Source organism: Sceloporus occidentalis, unplaced genomic scaffold, assembly GCF_023333645.1.
Source record: "Sceloporus occidentalis isolate IW3139 unplaced genomic scaffold, rSceOcc1.0.p SCAF_76, whole genome shotgun sequence".
Classification (NCBI taxonomy): domain Eukaryota; kingdom Metazoa; phylum Chordata; class Lepidosauria; order Squamata; family Phrynosomatidae; genus Sceloporus; species Sceloporus occidentalis.
The window spans coordinates 4,959,469-4,982,083 of NW_028317056.1; the positions used below are offsets into that span (position 1 = coordinate 4,959,469).

Genomic DNA, 22,615 nt, shown 5'->3' on the forward strand with positions numbered 1-22,615 from the left:
TTGTTTTTGGGGGGGTTTGGGGTAACTCCGAAGTGCTACATTTCCCGAAACCTCTACTTTATACTGGTTTACGGCAATGGGCTCTTCATAGCCACGTTATTAATATTTTTAGTAATAATAATACATATTAACAAGTATATTGTAAATATAGCGTGTCATATTTGTGCTTTAAGTGTAGCAATAATAATAATAATAAATAATAAACCAGGCTGTGTTATTTGTAAGACTGTCTTAAGCAACACTTATTTTTTATTTTAGGAACAAGATGAGTGACATCCGCCATTCCCTCCTGCGCAGAGACGCTCTCAGTGCAGCCAAGGAAGTCCTGTACCACTTAGATATCTACTTTAGCAGCCAGCTGCAGAACGCCCCAGTGCCGCTGGTGGAGAAAGGGCCCATCGAGCTGCTAGAAGAATTTGTTTTCCAGGTTCCGAAAGATCGTGGCTCTCACCCCAAGGTAACGCTGACAGTACAGATCTGCAGTGCTGATTGTCACGGGGATTCACAGCGCTTAATGTTTGTAGCAGATTTTATTTATTTGAAGCAACAGAAGCAAATCATGGCTGCTTTCTACGTGATCAATGTTTTAATCGTTTTAAATATGCAGTTTGTGGTGCACAAGGGGCTAAGCCGACACTAGGTTCGGCAGTTCTGTGCGGTACAGCGGGGTAACAAACGCGATGAGAGACACCGGACCTTGCATGTAAAATGGGGAAAGGTGGAGGCCGTAATTAACTCGGTATGCATTATAAAGGATCATTCCTGGCAGGTAAACATCTGTGAGGTGGCCCTGCATAATGCATATTTCAATAAGTGTGGTAGATTTTCTAGAAGCCAAGGGTCACTGGGATTTGCTCTTCAGAATGTAGCATGAGTGAGATGAAACTGCAACTCTCCTGCAAACTCTATCTTTAGCGAATAAGCCCCATTCAGGTGATTTGCAACGGAACTAGAAGATGGGTAAGGCACTAAGATGCATGGGAGAAATAATGATGGGCAAAGAGACATCACACAGAGCTTCTCTACCTTTCTTTCAGTCCTTTTTGATACGGGTTTGAATGATTTTAAATTAATTTTGACGTTGTGCGTTCTCCCCCCATTTTTTTCAGTTAATTATCAGCCGGCTAATAATGTTTTCTTCTATTCTATACAGCGTCTTAGTGCCATACAGGAGCTTCAGCTGCTGGAGATACTATGCAGCTACTTTCAGGACCAGAACAAGGAGCCAGTGCGGCAAGTTATCTTCTCTTCACTCTTCAGCCCGCAAGGCAACAAAGCGGATGACCAGCGGATGGTACTGCTGGGGAAGCTGACGTCCATGGCCGTCGCTGTGTGTAAGGTGCCTGTGCTGGAGTGTGCTGCCTCTTGGCTGCAGGTAGAGAACACCTCTAATTTTCTACTATGGTGCAAAGTCCTTGGCACAATAAAGGTCATGTTAGGTTAAAATATCATAATTATAATTATCATAGCAGCTTATGGAACGAGCCTCTAGTTTGGGCTTTTCCATTGGTTTCCATGGTGATCAGACTATTTTAAAAACTGCATCAGAACTGCTTTCTATACATAAGCTTCAGTGATTTGAGTTTTGACTCCTTTACAAACCAGACAACTTCAGCATTGCAAGCTGTTAATACAAAGAATGTTTAAAGCCATCAGAATGTTTAATGATAATAAGCGTTCTGAGAGCACAATGTCAGAGGGCTGTGGAAAGCACAATTAAAAACCATCACCTACACGCTATGTATGCAGTTTATCGCTGTGCTACGAAGTCAAGCATTATTAAGGCTACCAGTGGAATTTTGAGTGGTAATGACTACTAAGGAATAGTCCTATTTAGCTATGGTATAATTTGTAAACTCTTTCACCCCTGACAGCGGACCCCGGCAGTGTACTGTGTACGTCTGGCCAAGACACTTGTAGATGATTATTGTGGTCTGGTTCCTGGCTCCATCCATACACTCAAACAGATCTTCAATGTCAGCCCTCGCTTCTGCTGCCAGTTCATCACCGCAGTGGCAGCTCTTTATGATATGTCCACAGGTGAGTGACCAACTTTCCAGTTTCACCCTCTCCACCGCGGGTTAGTGAATAATGTTGCTCCACTGAAAAGTCCCTTCACCGAGGCTTGAGTAGAGGCTACTTCTGCTTTAGTTTGTTTAGTTAGATTCCGCACTGCACTTGGTGCAGACAAAAAAAACAACCGGAGGTCCATTTTTATTTCTCCTGGTGTTGTGTCACACCCAGGACATACAGAACTTCCTAGCTATTAATACAGTTATTTACAGTGTTCTGTTATTTTGGTTTTTGTTTGTTCTCGTAATGATAAGGCTGACCAGTGGTAAAGCTTTTTGTTCAGGGCTTTACTGCTGAAAAACACCATAGGTTCTATTAAACTGAATGTTTAGAGCAGCCCTGTAATAGCTTGAAGCTGCCATAACTAACAAAATGAAATGCTTAAAATTATACTTCTCTCCATATAGAGGAGCTGCTTCCCCCTCACGAGCTCCTAGAAATGATCGTCTCTTGGATTTTTGAGGACCCTCGACTTATCCTCATCACTTTCCTTAACACCCCTATAACTGCCAACCTTCCTCTTGGCTTCCTGGACTTCTCGCCTCTCATGGGTCTTATACGATGGTGCGTGATAGCCCCGTTGGCCTACAGGCGCAAGCAGAAAGCCGCGGGAAGCGGGCCAATGGCGGAGACTCAGAACCTGTACTCCAAGCTCCACCTGAGCGTGCTACAAGGTCTAATGGTTCTTCAGACCCACCTGACCGAGAAGAGCCTTTACGGGCGGCTGGGACTTCTCTTATTTGAGCAGCTCGTGCCTCTCGTGGATGAGCTGGGACAGCTTTGCGAAGAACTTAACCCTTTGAACGCTGAGAAGGAAATGGAGTTGGCCCTGGATCGGCTGGCGCAAGCCCTGCAAGTGGCCATGGCTACTGGGGCCTTGCTTTGTGCACGCGGTGAGTACTCGATGAGGAAAGCTGACTAATTCAAACGGGAAGTACTAAACAATTTAAACATGTTTTTCTCCAAAATATTTAACCTGTTCCTGTGCTGAATAAAAGGATGCTATAGTGTGTTAGCTGTTCCTGTGTGTTCCTATCCTCTGTGAGTCTGCGTATTCATTATCAGTAGCCACCAGAGTCGTGGCCCCCGGTAACAGACACTTCTCTTGTCCTTTGCAGATGACCTTCGGACGCTTTGTGGCCGGCTTCCCCATAACAAGTGAGTAGTGCAGAGGGTCCTTTCCTAAACTAAGGAACTAATGGGAATAACCGCTCACTTATTTTGGTGTGTTGTTGGAAATTGGTATGCTGTTGGTTTTCATGAATTGTCCAACATGCAGAGGTCTCACCAAACTTTTAGTGAGAATTGCCACAGTCTGATGATGAGGGCGCCCCAGGTGACTTTCTAGTCTGATAAGGCTAGTTTGGCCATTTATGTTGCACAGAATGTTTCATTTTTGTACACAGTTCAGCTCGTAGTTACTCCGCACATACATATGTTTATAAATCAGTGAAATCTCTTAACTCCTCTGTATGTCTGTTTTTCAGCCTCCTGCAACTGGTGATCTCCGGTCCTGTACAGCCTCCTCCTGCTCACCCCACTTTGACCCAAGGATTTTACCCTCATATTCACACACCGCCGCTGGGCTACCCTGCCATGCCAGCCCATGCCCCACTACCCGCCCATGCCCCACTACCAGCCCATTCAGCCCTACCAGAGCACCCTGTACAGACTTTCATGCCGGGAATGACCTTCCCTTTTCGACCGATGCGTTGAGTTATCCTCTGCTGTAAGGCTGGACTCGCGTTTGCATTGCTGGGAGCAGAGGGAAGCCGTGTTGTTACCCTGTGCTGATCCACAGACCCATAGTGTAGGGACAACATAAGCAAGGAGGCCAGGCACAATATAGTTCGAGTGGTGATGAACTATAACCCCATCATTCTGTACATGTTGACATTAGAAGTCCCACGTTGATACAACAGTTTGCACTCCTCTATGAATCCGAGTGCCGGTACTGGGGAGGGAACGGATTCCCTAACGAATGAGCATTGCCTTTACTGAGTCCCGTTATGCGCTGTATGCAGAGGAAGATCGTCCCTTCTCCTGGTGATCCAAGGAAAAAAAACAACAAATCTGCCATTCAAAGGGTTAACTCAATTTGGAGCTAAGATTAAAGCACAACCCCTCGATTCCTGGATAAATAAATTCATTTTTTTTTTCTTTCTTATGCGAGTCTTTCTTTAACCCGTTAAAGCCTTCGTGATTTTCCATGCCGTCATGCAATAATACTATGTTATAAAACGTTTTGTTTAAAAAAAAAAAAAAAAAAAAAGTAAATGGTAAGTAAATGCAAATAAAATCAATAAATCACAAACAAAATGATGGGTGTGTTGGCCCAGAAAAACGGGTACACAAGGAAAAGAAAAAGGCTGGCATACTTGTAAAAATACCCTTTTTTTTTTAAAATCTAAACTGTGCTTTAATGGTGTATTATCCTTTAACTCTTTATATTCTGGGTGAACATGTCTTGTGATGTGCCCCGTAGATTTAAAAAATTAGACAGAAACCTATGCATGTGGGGTATTTCTGTAATCTGGTGACGCAGCTGAATACACTTTGGTCGGTTTCTCTGCGGTTGCGTGTAATCTGTGCGAACGTTCCTAATAAACTTAGAAGCGTTGGAGAAAAAGGTGACAAACAAATGTTGCGGCCCACTTTGCCAGAGATGGGTGAAAAGCTGGTTGCATGATAAGGGGTATTTGCTGGGGTATTTTAAAATGACGGGCTGCTAAACAGTCCCAAATGGGTCATAGGGCTCACAAAATCAAAGCTGAAAATTTTTAGTTTGGGAACGGGCAAACCATTCAAAAATATACACGGGTATTTTCAAGACACAATATATTTTGTGGTATTTTGCTCAAGTATAAACTTTTATTAAGGGACAATTATAGGTAAATATTGCAAGAAAGGTTTCATGTGTTCATAATAAATGTTGGACTATACACGACATCTAGGAATGGTATCAAAAGAAAGCTCTATCTCATTGAAAAAACAAATATGCATGAAAAATCAAAAAAGAGAATCGTAGTTAAAGAAACTTAATATAAAAATGGAAAAAAAAAATTTGGGGTACAAAATACCCTCACTGAGAACGGGTTAATAAATGTCAGATGTATTTAGAGGCTACTTGGGAAATGCTTTTGCACAGATGCCGACGTTGGTTCATAATAGATCCCTGAGAATCATCATCTTAAAACCTGATAAAGAAGTGATTTAAATTACAAATTGGAACGCAAATTAGTGAACTTGCACCCCAAGTGTATGGTTCTGTTTTGTGAATTGAGCTCAACTCTAAGAGCCATGTTCTAAGCCCTGTAGTTAATACTGACACAACTGATGGACCCCTAGTTGCCATCCAACCCATATGCCAGCCCTGGCGAAAGGTTTGCCAACCAAATCATGTCAACCAGATCGCGCACAGCCCCAGCAGCGCATGCGTAGACGCTCCCAGCTCCCTCCTGTTGTTATGGAGACGCAAACGTGCCCGAGCCCCGATGATGGAAAAAAAAAAAGGCGCTCGCTCCCGCGGTCAGGGATTGACCCTGTCGAGTTCCCGTAGCGGTGACAGCAAAACAACGGGCAGTGGAGCTGCGGAAGTAACGGGGGCAGTGTGACGCTGGGACAGCCCTGCCGGGGACCCCGCTCCGTACGCCGAGGCTTCAGTAAAAGGGTAACGGGTTTATATAACACAACAGGGGCCCGGGGGTCCGTAACCTACAGGGTAGAGCTGGTTCGGTGACCTTTGCAAAATCACCCAGTCTGCGGAGACAGTGACTCCCGGTAAGGCTGGGCCAGAGCGAGGGGCTTTGTGTAGTAGGGTCAGAGCCCACCCTGGCTAGTATCTGGCCCATAGCTCAGTTTTTCAGGACCAGTCTTCATAGAAATCCGGTATAACGGGGCACAGTCACAGCCCCCCATTGCAGGCATCTTTGCTGATTGTGCTGCTACCTTTTAACTCTATAATATTGTATGAGATATAGCGAGGCCTAGGACCCCTTAATCTAGTTTATAACGGTGGCCCTATACCCCGTAACCTGTTATTAGTGGAAATATTTTTTAATGTCCGGCGTCCGCATCAAACTACGATACCAGGAGGTTCCATTTATTTGTGCTTTTTTTTTTTTTTTACCGGGATGCGGTGCTTGTAATGCAACCCAGAAGTATGTAATCTCCATACCCGTATCCCATTAGGCAGCGGTGGCCGTGACATTGCGTGTGGTCAGCTCATTAGATCACGGGGGTGTCAGAGGCTAGTGTCGTCTATACCCTGTCTTTGTTATATGCGGGTATTATCCCGAAGGGCCTTTGGACTTCTTCAGGGGCCTGGATTCAGTAAGAATATATATATATATATATATATAATAAAGAAGCTCTAGCGTTACAGTGGCGCTATTTTACTCATTGTCCAAATAATGGTGGTTCTGCGATACGCTTCTTTAGGAAGTGATGCTGGTCGTTCTGAAAAGAAAAGAAAAAAAAAAAAGGGATATTATTATCAATCATTGATTAACGTTATTTACCATAATGTGTTTTTTTTTTGGAGGGGACGCAATTGACTCTTTGTATCCATTTAGCTTATGGAGTGTCTGTAAGCGTTGTGGAAGCTCAGGGTTCAGCCAGGAGAAGCTGACCGGAGACCAGCCTGCTCCGGATACAAGGTGAGGATGCATTGCGTGTTATCGGGTTCATATGTATCAGTAGGACCTACATTAAGGATGGAGGTATCTGTGGGTGCGAGGGAGCGTAATTTGTATTTATGTAAAGCAATAAGGAAGCTTTTCTGGGGTACAGGATAAAGGATGTGGCTTTCGTCTTGCACCGTTCGGCACAGGAAGAGTCGTCTGTGTTTACATTTTGCAAGAATATGTTTCGGAGAGTCAGTGTGCACGGGGCTGATCTTCTCTTTCAGTACGTACATTCAGGAGGCTGAGCTCGAGCGGTACTACCTGGAAAGCGGAGGGTGTTAATTGACGTTAGGCACAGTATGTGAGGCTTGATAAATGGTGCAGAGGTCTGATCTGATCTAGATCTGCTGTGCATAAATTGCCACTTATTTGTAAGCGCCTGGGGGATCAATATAAGAAAAGCATATATTTAGCATCCAAGGCAGTGATCCCAGTAATTTATGGTCATAAACACACTGCGTTTACCAGATAATGCCCAGTACATAGCTAATTGGCATGCATGTTTTATGTGCATTTGTTAGGTTAGGGGCTGATTTTAAAACCCCTGGTCTAAAGGAGAGGAACAGAGATGTTGAGATGAGTAAAATTATCTGCTGATGTTTTCTTGCGACCCCAGGACATGTACCTGTTGGCCTGAGGTTGCCTGCCTTTGCATGTCATGACGTTGTTTCAAAGGCTTCGTCTGTATTTCTGTTCCTCGCAGGTGTGAATGAGCGAGGAGGATACCACCACTGCCCTCGCTGAAACCGTCCTACGTTTCCTCTGCCATGATGACATAGACACAGTGAAGGAGCTATGTGCCGATTGGTTCCCCATCGAGTGAGTATCGTTTTTTTTTTTGGAGTAAATCCCATTTTAGCCGGTCAAGCTTCCCAAATCCATCCTCTGGGGTTGTGACCTGTCTCACGACATGCCATCCCATTGAGGACACAGATCCCGGCATCTGCTGATGGACTTGTTGGAAGATACTGAACACACGGACCCTCCGACTATTTGATCATTAGCCCTGTCTTTGTGTCCTGCAGGTACCCGGACTCCTGGTACAGGGACATCACATCCAACAAGAAATTCTTTTCCCTGGCTGCCACTTACCACGGGCAAATCGTGGGCATGATTGTGGCAGAAATAAAGAGCAGGACCAAAGTGCACAAAGAGGTCAGAAAGCATGATAGCCTGAGATATGAATTAGTGGCATTGCTTATATTTGTGTTATTTGAAGACTGAAAGCCTTCTCTACCCTCTCCTTTTCCTCCTTTTGGTAGGATGGGGACATCTTGGCATCCGGATTCTCTGGGGACACGCAGGTGGCATACATCCTGAGCCTGGGAGTAGTGAAGGACTTCCGCAAACAAGGGATCGGTGAGGAAAAACTTTGTCAGCGCTCGTGATTACAGAAGCCTTTTGCTAGGGTTGTGTAAATTTTGTGCGAATTTTTTTTTTTTTTTTTTTTTTTTTTTTTTGTCTGACGCGTAGACCGAAAATCCTAATAAAAGCCCATGAAGGGCTGAAACGATGCATTTTATTAGTGACTTTCTGACTTCTGTTATTTTTGTTGCACTTCGCGAACCAAATGTTTTGCAGCCACTTCACGCGTGGCTACACCTTGATACGATTGATTGAAGAAATGGCTCAGATGCTGCCGGTACCGATGGCAGTGACAGATTTCAGTGGTTTCCACTCCTTCCCCTCTTCAGCTGATGGCATTTTTGCTCACGTGACAAAGGAACACTTTTTAAATGGACATGATACTTTTCTTTAACTAGCTGACAAACCTTTGAAATCGATATGCCTGAGTAAAGCCACACTTGGATGATTCTTCATTCACGTAGGTGGCTGCTGATTGGCTCAGTCCGCATTACAAATGCATGGGGGGGGGTTGGTAATGGTAATTTGTTGTTCAATTGAACCCAACTGAGCTGATGTAGATTTGGCTGTAATTGTAATCAAATAGCTCTGATATAATTACACCGAAAAACTTAAAGTTGATTAGTTAAAATTAGTTTTTTAATTATAACTAGTATCAGATATTTTTAAAAATAATGCACTTTTTTTTAAGCTGTTCTAGTTTTTGCCCCATAATATAATGTTTTCAGGAAGCTGCATATTAGCCATTTGTATGAGTTCTCGCTCTGTTATCTGATCCCCAATCTACTAGACAAATACCCTGACTCCTTATCAAACTGCCTGTTGGGAAACAGTAGAATGGCTCAGTCTTGCTCACATAGCCGGACACTCTGGCTAATGAAAGTCTATGGACGAATGGACTTCTTTAGCGTTGCCGTAAAGTAACTGCTCAGTGAAGTGTTTGTGCAAAGAAAATGGCGGCCTCCAGGTCTGCAGGCAAAGAAAGTTGACTGGAGCAAAATTATGTAAAAGCAGGTTTTGTCAACGTTAACCCACGTGCTTTATGTTCAAGGACTCCCCCTTTAAGTAATTTATATTGAAAAGGGAATTCAAACATCAACAAGTCAACATTATGAACGCTGCAGAATAAAAAGTATAAAAAACCATTCTGATGAGAGCCAGGACCAAGTCGGTCACTAGATTCATCGAAGGCTGCTGCTCGTGCGATCAGTTCACCGTTACTCGGAGCAGACGGTCAAAAATGAAGTAACGTTTATAGCTGTGTGCAAAGCGGAGGAGTATGTTATTCCAAGATACGCTCATCAAATGGCGATCTGTCGGTAAATGTGGTTCTGTAGTCTGATCGGGTTGAGTGATCAGCCGCTAAGCACTAGCAGGGACCAGATAGTATAAAATAATCCCGGCGTGTATCGGAAATATACAAAGGAACATGAAATCTGCCAGCTATGTTGATTGCTTCATTAATTATGTGTGACGTTGGTTTGTGTCCCAGCAAAGTACATTTCGAATGATTCTTTTCTTTAATGAGTGATCCCTACCAAGGGCCATGGCGTACTCCAAGTTACGGTACGCCTGGATGAGCGCTTTCAGTATTTGTAACTGGTGTTAAATCATCGTTAAATATTATATGCTGTGATTCGGATGGAGGCTGAACTGCTGTATAAATAATAATTCCCTTATCAAATCAAGGTTTCTTTTATTAGAAACCCTTAAGCGTGGTTTCGTTGACTTTTAAACATTCATATTACTGTGTTAGGTGTTTTTGGTTAAGTTCTCCAGTGGTGGCCAGCAAAAACACTATTAATATTCAAATACGCTTGCCGTCGGTTTTTACTCCCCTTTTGTGTCTCTGTTCAGGTTCTCTGCTGTTGGAGAGTTTGAAGACCCACATCTCCAGCACAGCCCAGGATCATTGCAAGGCTCTCTACCTGCATGTCCTGACCACCAACAGCAGCGCCATCCGCTTCTATGAGAACCGCCACTTCCACCAGCACCACTACCTGCCCTACTACTACTCCATCCGCGGGGTCCTGCAGGACGCCTACACCTACGTGCTGTACCTCAACGGAGGGCACCCTCCTTGGACAGTCCTATATCCTTCAATGAGCGTTATACGCTGCACCGCTTGCAGTTTGTCTAACAAAATGTTCTCAGATCTAACTCCTCGCTTTATTCTTCTCTAGTTATATCTGCTTTATACTATGGTTTAAAACCGTTTGTCAATATATCACTCGGTAAAGTATAATATGAAGTTGTTCAGAATATTGTTTCAGAACCATTTAGTATTGTTGATACATTTTTAGTGAAAAATGTACACTTCCATTATTATTTTTCTACCTTAATAATGCTTGCGGCTTCCCTTCTGTACCTGATTGTAAATATCCGCATCTCTCTCTTCCATCTTTCTCCTTCCTTCCAAGCAGCCCATATATATAATATTTTCTTTAACTTCTATCGCACGGATTATCTGCAGCATTTGGGCTCTGCTCTGGCTGGTCTCAGTCCTTGTTCTCTGCCACAAAGGATCTACCGTCAAGCTCACACTCTCCTGCGCAGCCTGCTGCCCTGGTCCGGCATCTCTGCCAAGAGCGGGATCGAGTACAGCCGCACGATGTGACCGCAGGTAACTGCAGTAGTGGAGTTGGACGTACGTTTCCACCAACCAGTGCGATATATTCCGGAATGTCCTTTATGCTCTTCCCGAAGTTAGCGCTATCTCTGTACATGTGCTTCTGCTCAGCCCTGGGGAAAGTCCTATTCAAAGCCTGTTTGGGCAGCTTGAGCTCTGTCTGCCATTATACTTACACTCTTTGAGTTGTCGAGTCCTTGGGGTGTCATTGTTTGTATCACAACTCTTGAAACGCCCGTCCAGAACGCTTTCTACGTTTCTGGCTGTCTTAGGTCAAGACTGACTGTTTTTCTCTCTGTAGATCTGTGAGCCTCAAAACAGCAGCAGTTGACCTATGAATGATGCCCTCCACCATCTACTTCTCCACCGACTCAAGACAGGACACGGAGCCAATGTCTCAGCAGGACAGTGCCGCCTTATGACCCGCATCGTACGGGGCTCCTCTATGATCTGACACGATGTGTATAGTTGTTTTAAGGCCTGTTGGGGTTACTGTTCATGACGCATTATGGGTCCACTGTGCATCCGAACTTAAAACAATGACTTTAAACGGGTTACCCTGCTACGTCAAAGGGTGTATCCTTCTACCTATTGTTATGTCCCTTGTTTACTTCTACTTTCTCCAGTAGCCTACCCCCCCCCCCCCCCCCCTTTGGATCTAATTTAATAATATTCTCCCATTAGCACAACCTATTTCTTCCTCATTTTGGAGCCCTAGGGCTGTATGTTTTTTGTGCTTTAGAGTTTCTGGTTGTGTTGAAGAATAACGTGACACCTATTGGCGCCCGACTTAGTAACTTGCCCTCGGCACGCCTGCAGAGGGACGGTGAGGCGACTTTTTACAGCTTGGAGGGTAGAATCGGCGTACAGCGAAGTCACATCGGGTGAAAACCATAACTCTGTAAATGTGGGTTTGTAGAGGGCTAGATGAGGTATCTCCTTCCCATATATTCCACTATGCGGATAAATAGAGGGCCGAATTACATGTTTTTTTTGTGTGATAAAATGCATTGTGAATCTCTAGGCAGTATGCTGGTTGTTATACAGAATGTGTATACAGCCCTTGTGCATTTGTGACCCTTGAGGACTGGCGGAGACATTTTCTCCCCATAACACTTCTCCGTAATGTGGCAGATTATTCGGATCTCCTCGCTTGAAGGCAAATGGATCCTCAAGAAAGACTGAAACACTGACTTTTCCACCTCGGGAAACCTGTGATTTTGGGATCGGCAAATGGTTTTAGCCAATATTCATACATTGATTGATCGTTGCTTCTGCAAGGAGGTCCTGAAAGCCTGCCGTGTTGGAGAGAAGTCTGGGAACTGAGGACTTCATGCCATGTGATGGAGTCTCTTGTAGAAAGTCACAGAAACGTGGCAAGTTGTATCTTTTGTCTGCTGGTGTATAGGTGAGGGACCCCGCTGTATATAAATATGCATACAGTCAGGTAGCATTAAAGGGACAGTAACACATTAAACTACTTGGCCACTGCTAGCCAGCATCAATAAAACATCATCGTCTGGAATTATGGTCCTGAAGCCTTTCATGGAGGCAGCCGTGAGCAGAAATGTGTGCAGTTTAAGGACAAATCCTTAAACCGGAAGCGGATCTTTTCTCGGAGACTAGAGATTTATCCGCTCGAGGATGACGTTTGCAGCTTTCGTCAGAAAAGTAACGTTATTACAGAGAATATGGGCCGAGATCTATCAGAGAAAATGGAGGAATTCCGATGTAAAATGGTAAATTCAGAAAAGAAAAACAGCTCATCAGAAATGGGGGAGAATGTTCCAGATTTAGCACTTTACATTGGATCCCATTTAATAATCTTGAGAAATGTCTTTTTCTTTTTTTTTTTTTAATGATTACTTCGATGTTTATGAAGCTTTTGTTGTCGTTTCTTTTTAGGCGATAGTTCCTTTTAAGGGACCACATGGAATATGATGATATATGGTATACGCATGTATGTGATTGAATATGTACATATGTCACGTGAGTGATACGTATAGTAGCATTATCACCTGTTTCATAGTGAGCCCTCTTACTGTAACATATATAATATATATAATAATATATATGTATAATAGAAGGCTAGTCCTACCCTCAAGTCTTTTTATTTAAAAAAAAAAAAAAAGTTGAGAGGGAGCATCACGTCCTAGATTAATAATAAAAACCCTTAATATAGCGTTGAATATCATATATCGCTTGCGTAATTATTATTTTTACCATTTTTTAAGTTATTCCGATTTATATTTTTCAGCTCACATGGCTGTACCGATAGGTACAACCGGGACAAGTCATACAAAGCTTCCTTCCCTGTAAGCCTCCGGGCGTTCTGCGGGGCTCCTAGTTAAAGGGCCGCTTTCATTCATGCACTGAATCGTACGTATATAATGATGCATATTAATATGTATAAGCATGAGTGTTTAGGGGGTCAGGCTCAGTGCACGAAGACCACTTTCCTTGTGTCGTTTTAATTAATGTTAATTAAGTAGCACTAAACAAGTTAGTAATAATTACCTTTAAACCCTTAGGGTGTCTGCTACCTTGAAGGCTGGAGTCCTACGATCCCGATGTATACGTGTATTCATGGATAGTATATATGGAGTGTTTGTGCGTGCGTGTACCATATATGTAACACCCTGTGATTATTATTATTTTTTTTCCGGTCCTTGAGTACCGTTTAATTTTGCATTTAGATAATCACACGAGTCGTCGTAAAATCATATGGGTGTTTTCTATTTATGAAAAAAAATAATGTTGTAAAATTATAATAAAATTTATGCCAGAGTAACCATGAATCCCCTGTGGATTTTTGTTTCTCTTAGTCTTCTAGCTTCGTATGATGTGCTGTAAGAATATACAGGTCTTCACGCTTACGTCGGGCTCCAAGAAAGGGCGATATGCTGAAATGATGTAAAACGAGTCTGATGTTGCATAAGAAACTAATATATATATATATATATATATTAGTGTATATATAGGGCTGTGTTTCTGACTCAATGTCTGATAAAAAAAAAAAAATTAGGGTTCCCTGTAGCCAATTCTGAATAATGCTGCTTTTTTGCAGTGGTGTGGGAGGGGCTTACAAGTAGCATGCTCCACCCACTTCCAGGCTATACCCCTCCCACAACATTCTGTATATTTATTTTGGGTGCACGGAGAGATGGGTGTTGGTAGTCCTTGGTGTATGGAATGGCAATATGGCACCGGTCCCAGATGAGGGGCAGCTGATGATGCCCTGCTATACCCCGGACATTTGGGGCATACGGTCACTAATCTTCTATCGTCTTAGTACCGGTTGTATGTCTTTAGACTAAAAACCAGAAAAAAAACGTGCCCCCAAGCATAAGGACCTGGCATTTATTGAGAAGGGGTATTTAATGTTAAGCCTGTCGTGCATAGGAGGCTTGTGGTTTTTGAGGATTTCTTTTACCAGGAAAGCAAAGTGGCTTTTTTTAGGTTTGTTTTCCTTGTAACTGGCTGCAAAATGCCACCCCCTGTGTAGTCACAGGGGGCAAGGGGTTAAGTGCGTGTGATGGAATGCGGGTAGTGATACCGGGGATGTGTCTGGACATGCCCCGGTGACAGCAGCACATTATGCCGCTGCCAGTCACTTTGCCCTGGGAGGTAGTAAATGGAGGAAGCCGGGTCAACTAGGCAGGGCCGGGCAGGTCTGGTCATGTCAAAAAATTCTTGCCGATGAAAAAAGGGTTAAAAACCTGCAAGACCTGTTGTTTTGAGTCTATAATTAGGCTTTTCAGATTGTCCAACTGTAACGGGACGCATTGAATCTTGCATAATACGGGGAAATCTTGGCGAATCCGTTCGCTGAACGGGTTTAGGATCCCCCGGTGTATGAATTCTGCCCACGGCTGGGCTGCCCTTCTCTAACTCCGGCAACTAATCATAGATGTCCGGTTTAAATGGCTGATCTGGTGAAAGGTAACTCTAGTTGGGAAATTGGGAACCAGTGTTAACGTAGAACTTAATATAGTTGTAGCAGTAGACTGCATAGACCAAGAAAGAAGGGCTGTGCGAAAATGACACACCGTAATGACACAAAAGGGTAGAGACGCCACTTTTTTTACTTGATCTATACATATGAAGTATATATATATTAGACTTTACAGATGACATTATCTGTAGCGTTAAAGGCTTTGGGGTGAAATAAACAGGGTAGCCATTTACAGATATTGAAAAAGAGGAATGAAAGCAACAGATCTCTGATTAAAACAAACATTTACTTTGTTATAATGATAGAACGTATTCTCTTGCATTGTGCCGTCGAATCAAACGTCCACCGAAACCGGCCCACCGTGAACCCGGAGGTCACGCCGTAGAAGGCGGATCAATCAGGATCGCCTCTTGGAGACGATCAGATCCCGGGGTACATGCAGGGCAGGCATGTATGTAGTATGTAATAAGCCTGGTTGCGGGCTTGGCAGGCGCGGAGTTAACACTTCTAGCTATCTGATACCGGGACAGCGGGCTGATAAGGTTACATTTCTTTGTTCGATCAAATGTAACACAAGGAAGGGATTAGAAAATTATTTCAACGTCATGGCCGACCGCACCACCTCGTCCGCAGCCTTTGGAGACCCAACCTGTGGCCTTCGCCCCTTTCCTGAAGGCCTTCCAGAGCTTCTAGAAGGTCAGTTTACCAACCCCCCCCCCCCGGTGGAACGCGGTTCGTTTCCAAGTTGCCGATTGTTTCAATGTATTCTTTGGCATAAACTGGAGTTTTCACTTATGTGGTTGTTGGCCACCGGTGTCATGGACCCGGCCGGTGGATTCCGAAGGACTCCTTTAGTGTTTTAGTAGAGGCGGATGTGGACACAGCTTGGAGTGAAGCTGGAATTGGGTGAATAGACCATTCATCGGCCATCTTTATGGAACAGAATACGAGCCAGACTTCTACATACAAAAGATATCAATGGACGGGAGGGGAGGTAACGGACTCCTAAATGGTAGACAGGAGGGACGTGGTAGAAACAGATGCTTGATAGGGACAGACACGGAAGGTGACTGTTCACGTAAATAATAGATTTGGTCTTGGAATATTTATACCGCCCGGTGCATTGTCTTTTTATGTAAAGGCTTGAAAGGCCGGTGTCTGTAACGAGGAGGAAGAATCTAAAAGGTTCCGTGCTTGAAGTGGAAACGGAGATAATCAGCGTAGGATAGGAGATCAGAGAGGAGGAAAACACTGAGGAACTGAAAAGGATGATGGGAGATCAGGCTAAAGAAGCTCTGGGGGTAACCCCCCCCCATGTGCACAGGTACCCGAGCACCGATCAGGGCGTCCTTTTGCCCCGTGTTTTAAGGGTCAGTGGTGGAGAACGAGGGGTAGGCCTACTTTGCTTAAGCTGAGACTGAACCCCGCTGGCGTCCCGTGCGCCGGTCACCCCTCTGATTCTCAAAGGGTTAAGGAAGCCAAAAAAGCTAAGAGTGGAAAGGAAGTCATGATAAATGATGGCGAGAATGGGGCAGAAAAAGTGGTTTCGTTTGTATGTAGAGAACAAAATGGAGGAAGCGATGGATAGATGGAAGATGGACGTTATAGGGGCAATTGTAATGCAGCTTTTGGAAGGGTTTATAAAATCCCATCACCCTCAGCCGGCCTATATCCAGGTGCAACCTGCTCACATTTGTTCTCTTTATACACAAGCTGAGTGCAGAGGCTGCGGGGGGCTTTCATGGAGACGATGACAGACGAGGCATTATAACCCCCCACGCCGATTGCAGGGTGGCAGAAAGAAAACCCGCAGTCCGAAGCATGACAGCTCTGATCATCCTCGGATTTTAATTAAACCGGGGTCACCGAGGTCACATGTGGCCCCCCCCCCCATTTCTTTACCTCCTGCATTAAATCGTTGCCTGGCTCTGTCTAATTACCCCAGGTGTAACTGAGACCCTGCTGGAAATAATTAGCTGACATCCGCTGAGAGAAGTGATGATCACGCAGGTCTCTAGGATTACATTGGGAGACTCGCAGCGCGCGATAACCCAACAGCCCCGAGTCCACAATGCCAGTCCATGCGCAGAAAGCACTCGCTTAATGTGGACCCCACCTGTAGTCAAGAAGTATACAAAGTGTAACCAGACCCCCACCTGTAACTGGAGACCCACGCCGCATCAAAATCATTACTGCTCAGCAGGATGCATTTACATACCTCCTAAGTGTCTCTGTTCAGGAGTGACAGTCCCTCTTTCCTCCCCTGATGCCTCTCTTTTCTAGGAGCTCAGAATGTTCGCCGGGTATGAGGGCATCGCAGGGTTCTACAGCCCTAAAAGCCCCAATAATGTGTATAGAAACAGCATATAAATCAAATTAAGCTGTTGATAGATCAGAAAGTAACCTATTTTTTTATGTAAATGGAACTTATCTTTTTTATTAGCTATTAATATATACCATTTATTTATCTTTTTTATTAATATATACCATTTTTCCGGCCCTCAAATCACACTAGGAGACACTTCAGTCTGGTTTCATTTATTTATTTTTTTGCTCCAGAGACATCGCCCACAATTTAGGCAGAATGTCCAAAACCATTTTCCGACGTCCTCCAAGACGTATCATGTAAGCCGCCCTCCCTCCTCCACATCGTGGCCCCGTGTCTCACTAATTATTGCCATTTATATTTTTTTTTTGCTGTTTTAAATAAATTGTAAAAAAATATTTTTAACATTTTTGTTTCCCTTGGTATATTAAAGTTGGCGTTTTTTATTTATTTATTATTATTATTAGCTTTAGTATTGGTTTCAGTGCAGCGTTAAACTTTAATGTTCATGGATATAGACCCGCGATTACAGAAAACATCCCAAAGAAAATAATCAGATCCATTAAAATAAGTAAAAAGCCTTGCTTGTTGATCTATGGTTAAAACACACAAAGCAACTGAAGGACGGTGATGTCGCATCTCCATGGCAACAAACTAACCCCCGCCATTTTGCCCGCCACCATGGGTGTTTAATGTTGCAAGTAGATGAGTTAATTGTCAAGTAGTGCCATGGCAAAGTCCCACACAAAATACTACATCTCCCCATGTGAGGGGTAATAGTCAATAAAAGTCTGCAGCCATTTTGTCTCCTGTGTCAGCCATCTTGTTTTATGTCATACAGCTCTAGGCTGTTAGCAAGTTACATGTCATAGCAAAGTATCGACTCGTTCCCAAGGTGGGCACTCGTAGAGTACATCTTCAGTGTAGCCGCTTTCACTGTACCATTGCTCTACTACTGGCTCTTCATTCACTTCTTCCCAAGATGGCTGATTGTCTGCCTGCACAAACCAAGAGCTTTCCATCCTTGGAGCCTCCTGCTGAGCTGCTTCCATCTCATGGGAGACTGACATAGAGGAGTTCATAGCAGAAACTGCGCTGTCTCCCTCCCACCACATCGATATTAAGGCCGTTTGAAGATCTAGGTCGTCAAAATTGCTGCCGTAAAGAGGGTCTTCAGATGCAAAGAGCGTGTCTCCTTGTCGTTCTTGGACTCTTAGAGCTGGTAAAACGGGACTTGGCTTCTCGTGCCTGCGAGGCTGTTTGTACCCACAAGAGATCTGCTGTAGGTGGTGCTTGTTGGGGCAGTTGACTGTCTGATAGGGGTGGTGGGATGCCACTTTGCTGCTCCTTGGAGGATCATGGTGAGAAGTGGGCATCCGTCGCCTCTTCAGTACCCCATTCACAAACATGTCGGCATAACGGGGATCCATCTGCCAGAATCCACCCTTCCCAGGTTCATCCTTTCCCCGAGGAACCTTCATGAAGCATTTATTCAGGGAGAGGTTGTGGCGGATGGAATTCTGAAACAAAGGAAAATAAACAATGGCGTTATGCGGATAATAAACCACTAAAGGAAAGATAACTAGGTATATGTGCCACCAGAGCCAGTCCATCCACAGCTGACCCCAACCTGTATGTGGCCCTTTCCCTTTGTCAACAACAATCACATGAAACTAAGTGGAGAATACATTACATCATATCTTACAGGATACTGTCCAGAGACAGACTTCCAGCACTGGGTAACCTACTCGTTAGTGAATAGAATAAGGACTTCTCTCTTCTTTCTCTCCCCCCCCCCCCCTCCCCATCTTCTCTGGCCCAGGTATCCCATTTCCAGTACAGACAAAGTGCTCCATTATCCAGCTGTCTTTGAGATCACCGTAGAGAGCATATGTCAAACTATAGACAGGCTACCAATAAATATTTAAGCGGCCACAAGTAGGAATGGAACCCTCTGAGATATTCTGTATGAATACAAAAAAACAGAGATATGTAGCCAGATTTTCTCTCATATCTCCAACTCATGAGAACCCCCTTAACCAAAGTCTACACCTCAACAGATTTTGTTATTTTGTTAGATATCTTCAACGTTCACTGGTTATCGGGCTATGAGTCCCATAATATTTTGTTAGCCCCTTTAGGTTGGTGAAGGTTATCAGGACCTGCTGTTTCGCAGACAGATGAAGATCTGTATTTGGTTGGTTGGGTTTATCTTACCTGCCAGCTGGGGTCTGCATGTCGGTAATAACAGAAGTTTTGTGTAATCCAGTTGTATATGGCGGATAGGGTGAGCTTTCGCTGTTGGCTGGCTTCCATGGCCATGCAGATGAGGCTGGCGTAGGAGTAAGGTGGCTTGACATTTGGGTTGGTTCTATAGTCCACTTCCTGGGCAGGACTTGGTGATGAAGAAGGCAAAGAGGGCCAAGAGCTGGACCCAATAACAGACCTCTGTTTGCCGGGACGGGAAGACTGGCATGTGGCTGTATCACCAGCTGGAGGACTGCATGGACCATGGGAAGTACGCGGGGGAGGAGGGTAGGTTGTGGCGATGGAGGACAAGTCTGTACTTAGAATGGAGAAGTCTGTTAGCCACTGGAGGTTGGTGAGGCTGTCATCTTCCCGAATAAATTGTCCTTCCGCAGGATTTCGGTGATGGTGGGAAGCAGAGAGCACTGGCATTGTGCTGGCTTGGTAGAAAGATGATACTAGCCCTGTGAGGAGAGAAGGGCAAGTCAGTATAATCTCACGGCAATGGGTTTTATTTAGTTTAATTCCAGTAAACGTTTTTTGAGAACCTGTAGGTCACCGTTGTAGGTGACATTTTGGGGGACATTCCCTGCTCAAACATCACACTCAGCTTATGGAAATGCTAATGAAGTCATGTTTATTTAATGAAGTCCTTTCCCCCATAGACTTTCATGAGTCAAATGGTCCATGTGAGTGATTAAGACTGAGCCATTCTACCTTTTACCATAAGACAGTATGATAAGGTAACAGAGCGAGGAACACATGCAAATGACTAATATCTAGCTGTCTGAAAACCATATATTAACATTATTCTGATAGATATTATGTAATTAATAAGAAGAATGAACTGCCCGTAGCTGGGGGATGAAATGATTTATAACGTTATGAGGTTACCAGACCCGGCAATTAGCGCGAGGCTCTGCACAGCTCTACAGCCGCTTGTTTGCCGTTTGCTCCCCATTTAGCTGCTTCTTGCATAATGACCGTAAATATAGCAAGATTATTGTCCCCAGCGGGGCTTGTCACGGCACCGTCACCTCCCCCTGGACCTCACCCCGGAGACTGTTTGTTCTAATGTGTTCAGAACAAATAGCATATATTGCCGCTGCCAGAGCGCCTGCCATCGGGTCACCCTGGGAGTGTTCCTATATCCGCGGAGTAACCCTTTCACTGCCTGGAAGAGATCACTAACCTACATGAGCCTGTCCTGATAACGTGCAATACAAACCAGCACCGTCTAAGCCTGTCCTGATAACGTGCAGTCAGATCTCCTATATTAGATATAAATCAGTACTGGCTGAGCCGGTCCTGATAATGTGCAGTCAGATCCCTACATTAGACACAAACCCAGCAGTCTCTGAGCCAGTCCCGATATTGTGCTCTTAGGCGATAACATGCATTATCTGAATGATCTCCTAGCGGTTCCTACGCAGGGCTTGATGTGACGACATCCCCCGGGATCATTACCAGGAGATCACTTACTATGTCACAGACTACCAGGGCAATCAACACAGGTATACGGCTAGTAAAGAGCCATTAGCCCGTTCTATACAGCAGAATCTACCTGATCCGTGTGACCCGTAACGCTTCATGTGAATATATATACGTATTTATGTATCCAGAATCTCTATACACAACACCAGCTGTCATGTCAATACGGTTCGGAATTCTCACACTTTAAGGGAGTTTGCACTGTGTCTGCATACATAAATAAGACAGTATATATATATATATATATAAATATGGATTATAAATATATATATGTATGTGTGTTTACATACATGCCTGAGTAACCATATCTAATCTCGCACACACACACCTGCATCATGTATGCATTCAGAATCAATAAAAAAAATAACTGTCCAAATAACTGTACAATAGTGACGTTTCATTGCTATAACTTGAAATAATGCATTTTGTATCAATGATGGTAGCAGCTAAAACACATATATGTTTACTGCATAAAATTTTTTTTAATGAAAAAACTTCATTATAATAGATAAAAAATAGAATTTAAGACACCCAACTAGGTTTCGTTGATTATTTGTGTATGTATCACTCATACATATATATATATATATATATATATATATATATATATATATATAATACCACTTAACATACATTATTACTATTATTATTTATTTTATTATTATGTTTTATTTTTTATAGCACCAACAATTTCCTCAGAGTTTCTTACAGTCCATACATTTAAAGGGTCGGATAAAACTAGAACCGACGGACTAAGACGCAGCGATACATTACGTATGGATTAAATACATATCTATATATACATATATATATATATCTTACCTGAGCTATACGGGGCTCTCGGATGAAGGGTATATAGTATACAGTGTGGGGCGGTGATCTGTGCCCCTGGATTACTTTGTAACACTGTTCCTCCTGAATCGGCTCTGTCACCTTACCTCTCTGGGGACCTCAGTCCTTTAAACAGATCTCTGGCCTCTGATTGGCTACCGGTTGCCTGGAGTTCCTTTTCACCCTTAGCCAATGAGGACGCAGAGATTCTCAAGCCTCAACTGCTAAGGGATTGTCAATAAACTCCTCCCCTGTCCTGGGGCAGCAGAGAAGACAAGCTTTCTGGGCAGGTGGAATGTGACTGTTTCTGGATGGTTCCTGGCAGGGAGGGGGGTATATTGGGGGTGAACTACCCCGGGCTATCGATGCAGATCTGAAATACAGTTACAACGTTAGCTTTACCAAACACAAACTTGCGAATCATTATATGAACAACTATGTATTTCATGTATTTTTCTGCAATATATATGAAAAAAATCAAATATTGTAGCATCACCGAAAAATTATCTTGTTTTTTAAATGTAACTGTTAAAAATCAGGAATCATCCCTTGTTCAGAACACCTTAACCGGAGACATACGTCTTAATCTGGGGAATGTCCCCAAAAACTTTAACGCACATGATAGGTGAGCAGTTCCTATACATTTACGTGGTGTCCCCCATGCTAATGCATGAATCCCCTATATGCATTTGTCCCGTTCCTCATCCCACCTATTATTTGCTGGGCTGAACACATCTCCAGGACCGTGATATACTCACCGCCAGTCAGCCCGGTGGTCTGATGAGATCCTCCTTTACGCATGCGTGGAAAGCGCTCCCATAATAAATGAAACCTAATCAATTTTTACAAAATGTAAAAAAAAAGTTTTGTATGTTTTCTGTTGTAAAGTCACAGAATTCTCTGTAGACATTTCTCACTTCTATAGTGATAGTAGTGATTGTAGTGATGGTAGTGATGGTAGTGATAGCAGTGATGGTCAGCCCAGGGCTCCATACTACAGCCTGAGATGGTAA

The 22,615-nt window shown here is 43.7% G+C and overlaps 3 protein-coding genes across 5 annotated transcripts; 2 read left to right on the forward strand and 1 right to left on the reverse strand.

Moving 5' to 3' along the window:
* The first annotated feature begins 265 nt into the window (after nt 1-265).
* On the forward strand, nt 266-3,789 carry LOC149285862 (integrator complex subunit 15-like). Of its 2 annotated transcripts, XM_089495063.1 has the most exons (7): nt 266-457; nt 1,211-1,375; nt 1,875-2,040; nt 2,481-2,541; nt 2,734-2,966; nt 3,192-3,231; nt 3,561-3,789. In XM_089495063.1, the coding sequence occupies exons 1-7, from the start codon at nt 266-268 to the stop codon at nt 3,787-3,789; spliced, it is 1,086 nt and encodes a 361-aa protein (XP_089351189.1). The 2 variants fall into 2 exon arrangements, with proteins under 2 accessions (XP_089351189.1, XP_089351188.1); XM_089495062.1 differs by having other exon boundaries at nt 1,154-1,375; nt 2,481-2,966.
* Nucleotides 3,790-7,467: 3,678 nt separating this feature from the next.
* On the forward strand, nt 7,468-10,740 carry LOC149285863 (N-alpha-acetyltransferase 60). 2 transcript variants are annotated; one of them, XM_089495051.1, is made up of 5 exons: nt 7,468-7,577; nt 7,784-7,913; nt 8,021-8,117; nt 9,981-10,215; nt 10,584-10,740. In XM_089495051.1, exons 1-5 carry the CDS (start codon nt 7,468-7,470, stop codon nt 10,738-10,740), a joined length of 729 nt encoding a protein of 242 aa, XP_089351177.1. The 2 variants fall into 2 exon arrangements, with proteins under 2 accessions (XP_089351177.1, XP_089351178.1); XM_089495052.1 differs by lacking the exons at nt 8,021-8,117; nt 9,981-10,215 and having other exon boundaries at nt 7,784-7,914; nt 10,577-10,740.
* A 7,159-nt stretch (nt 10,741-17,899) lies between these two features.
* LOC149285864 (forkhead box protein J1.2-like) lies at nt 17,900-22,403 on the reverse strand. Its single transcript, XM_089494959.1, has 3 exons — nt 22,361-22,403; nt 19,251-19,744; nt 17,900-18,553 (listed from the first exon to the last, which is right to left on the reverse strand). Exons 1-3 carry the CDS (start codon nt 22,401-22,403, stop codon nt 17,900-17,902), a joined length of 1,191 nt encoding a protein of 396 aa, XP_089351085.1.
* Between the last annotated feature and the right edge of the window lie 212 nt (nt 22,404-22,615).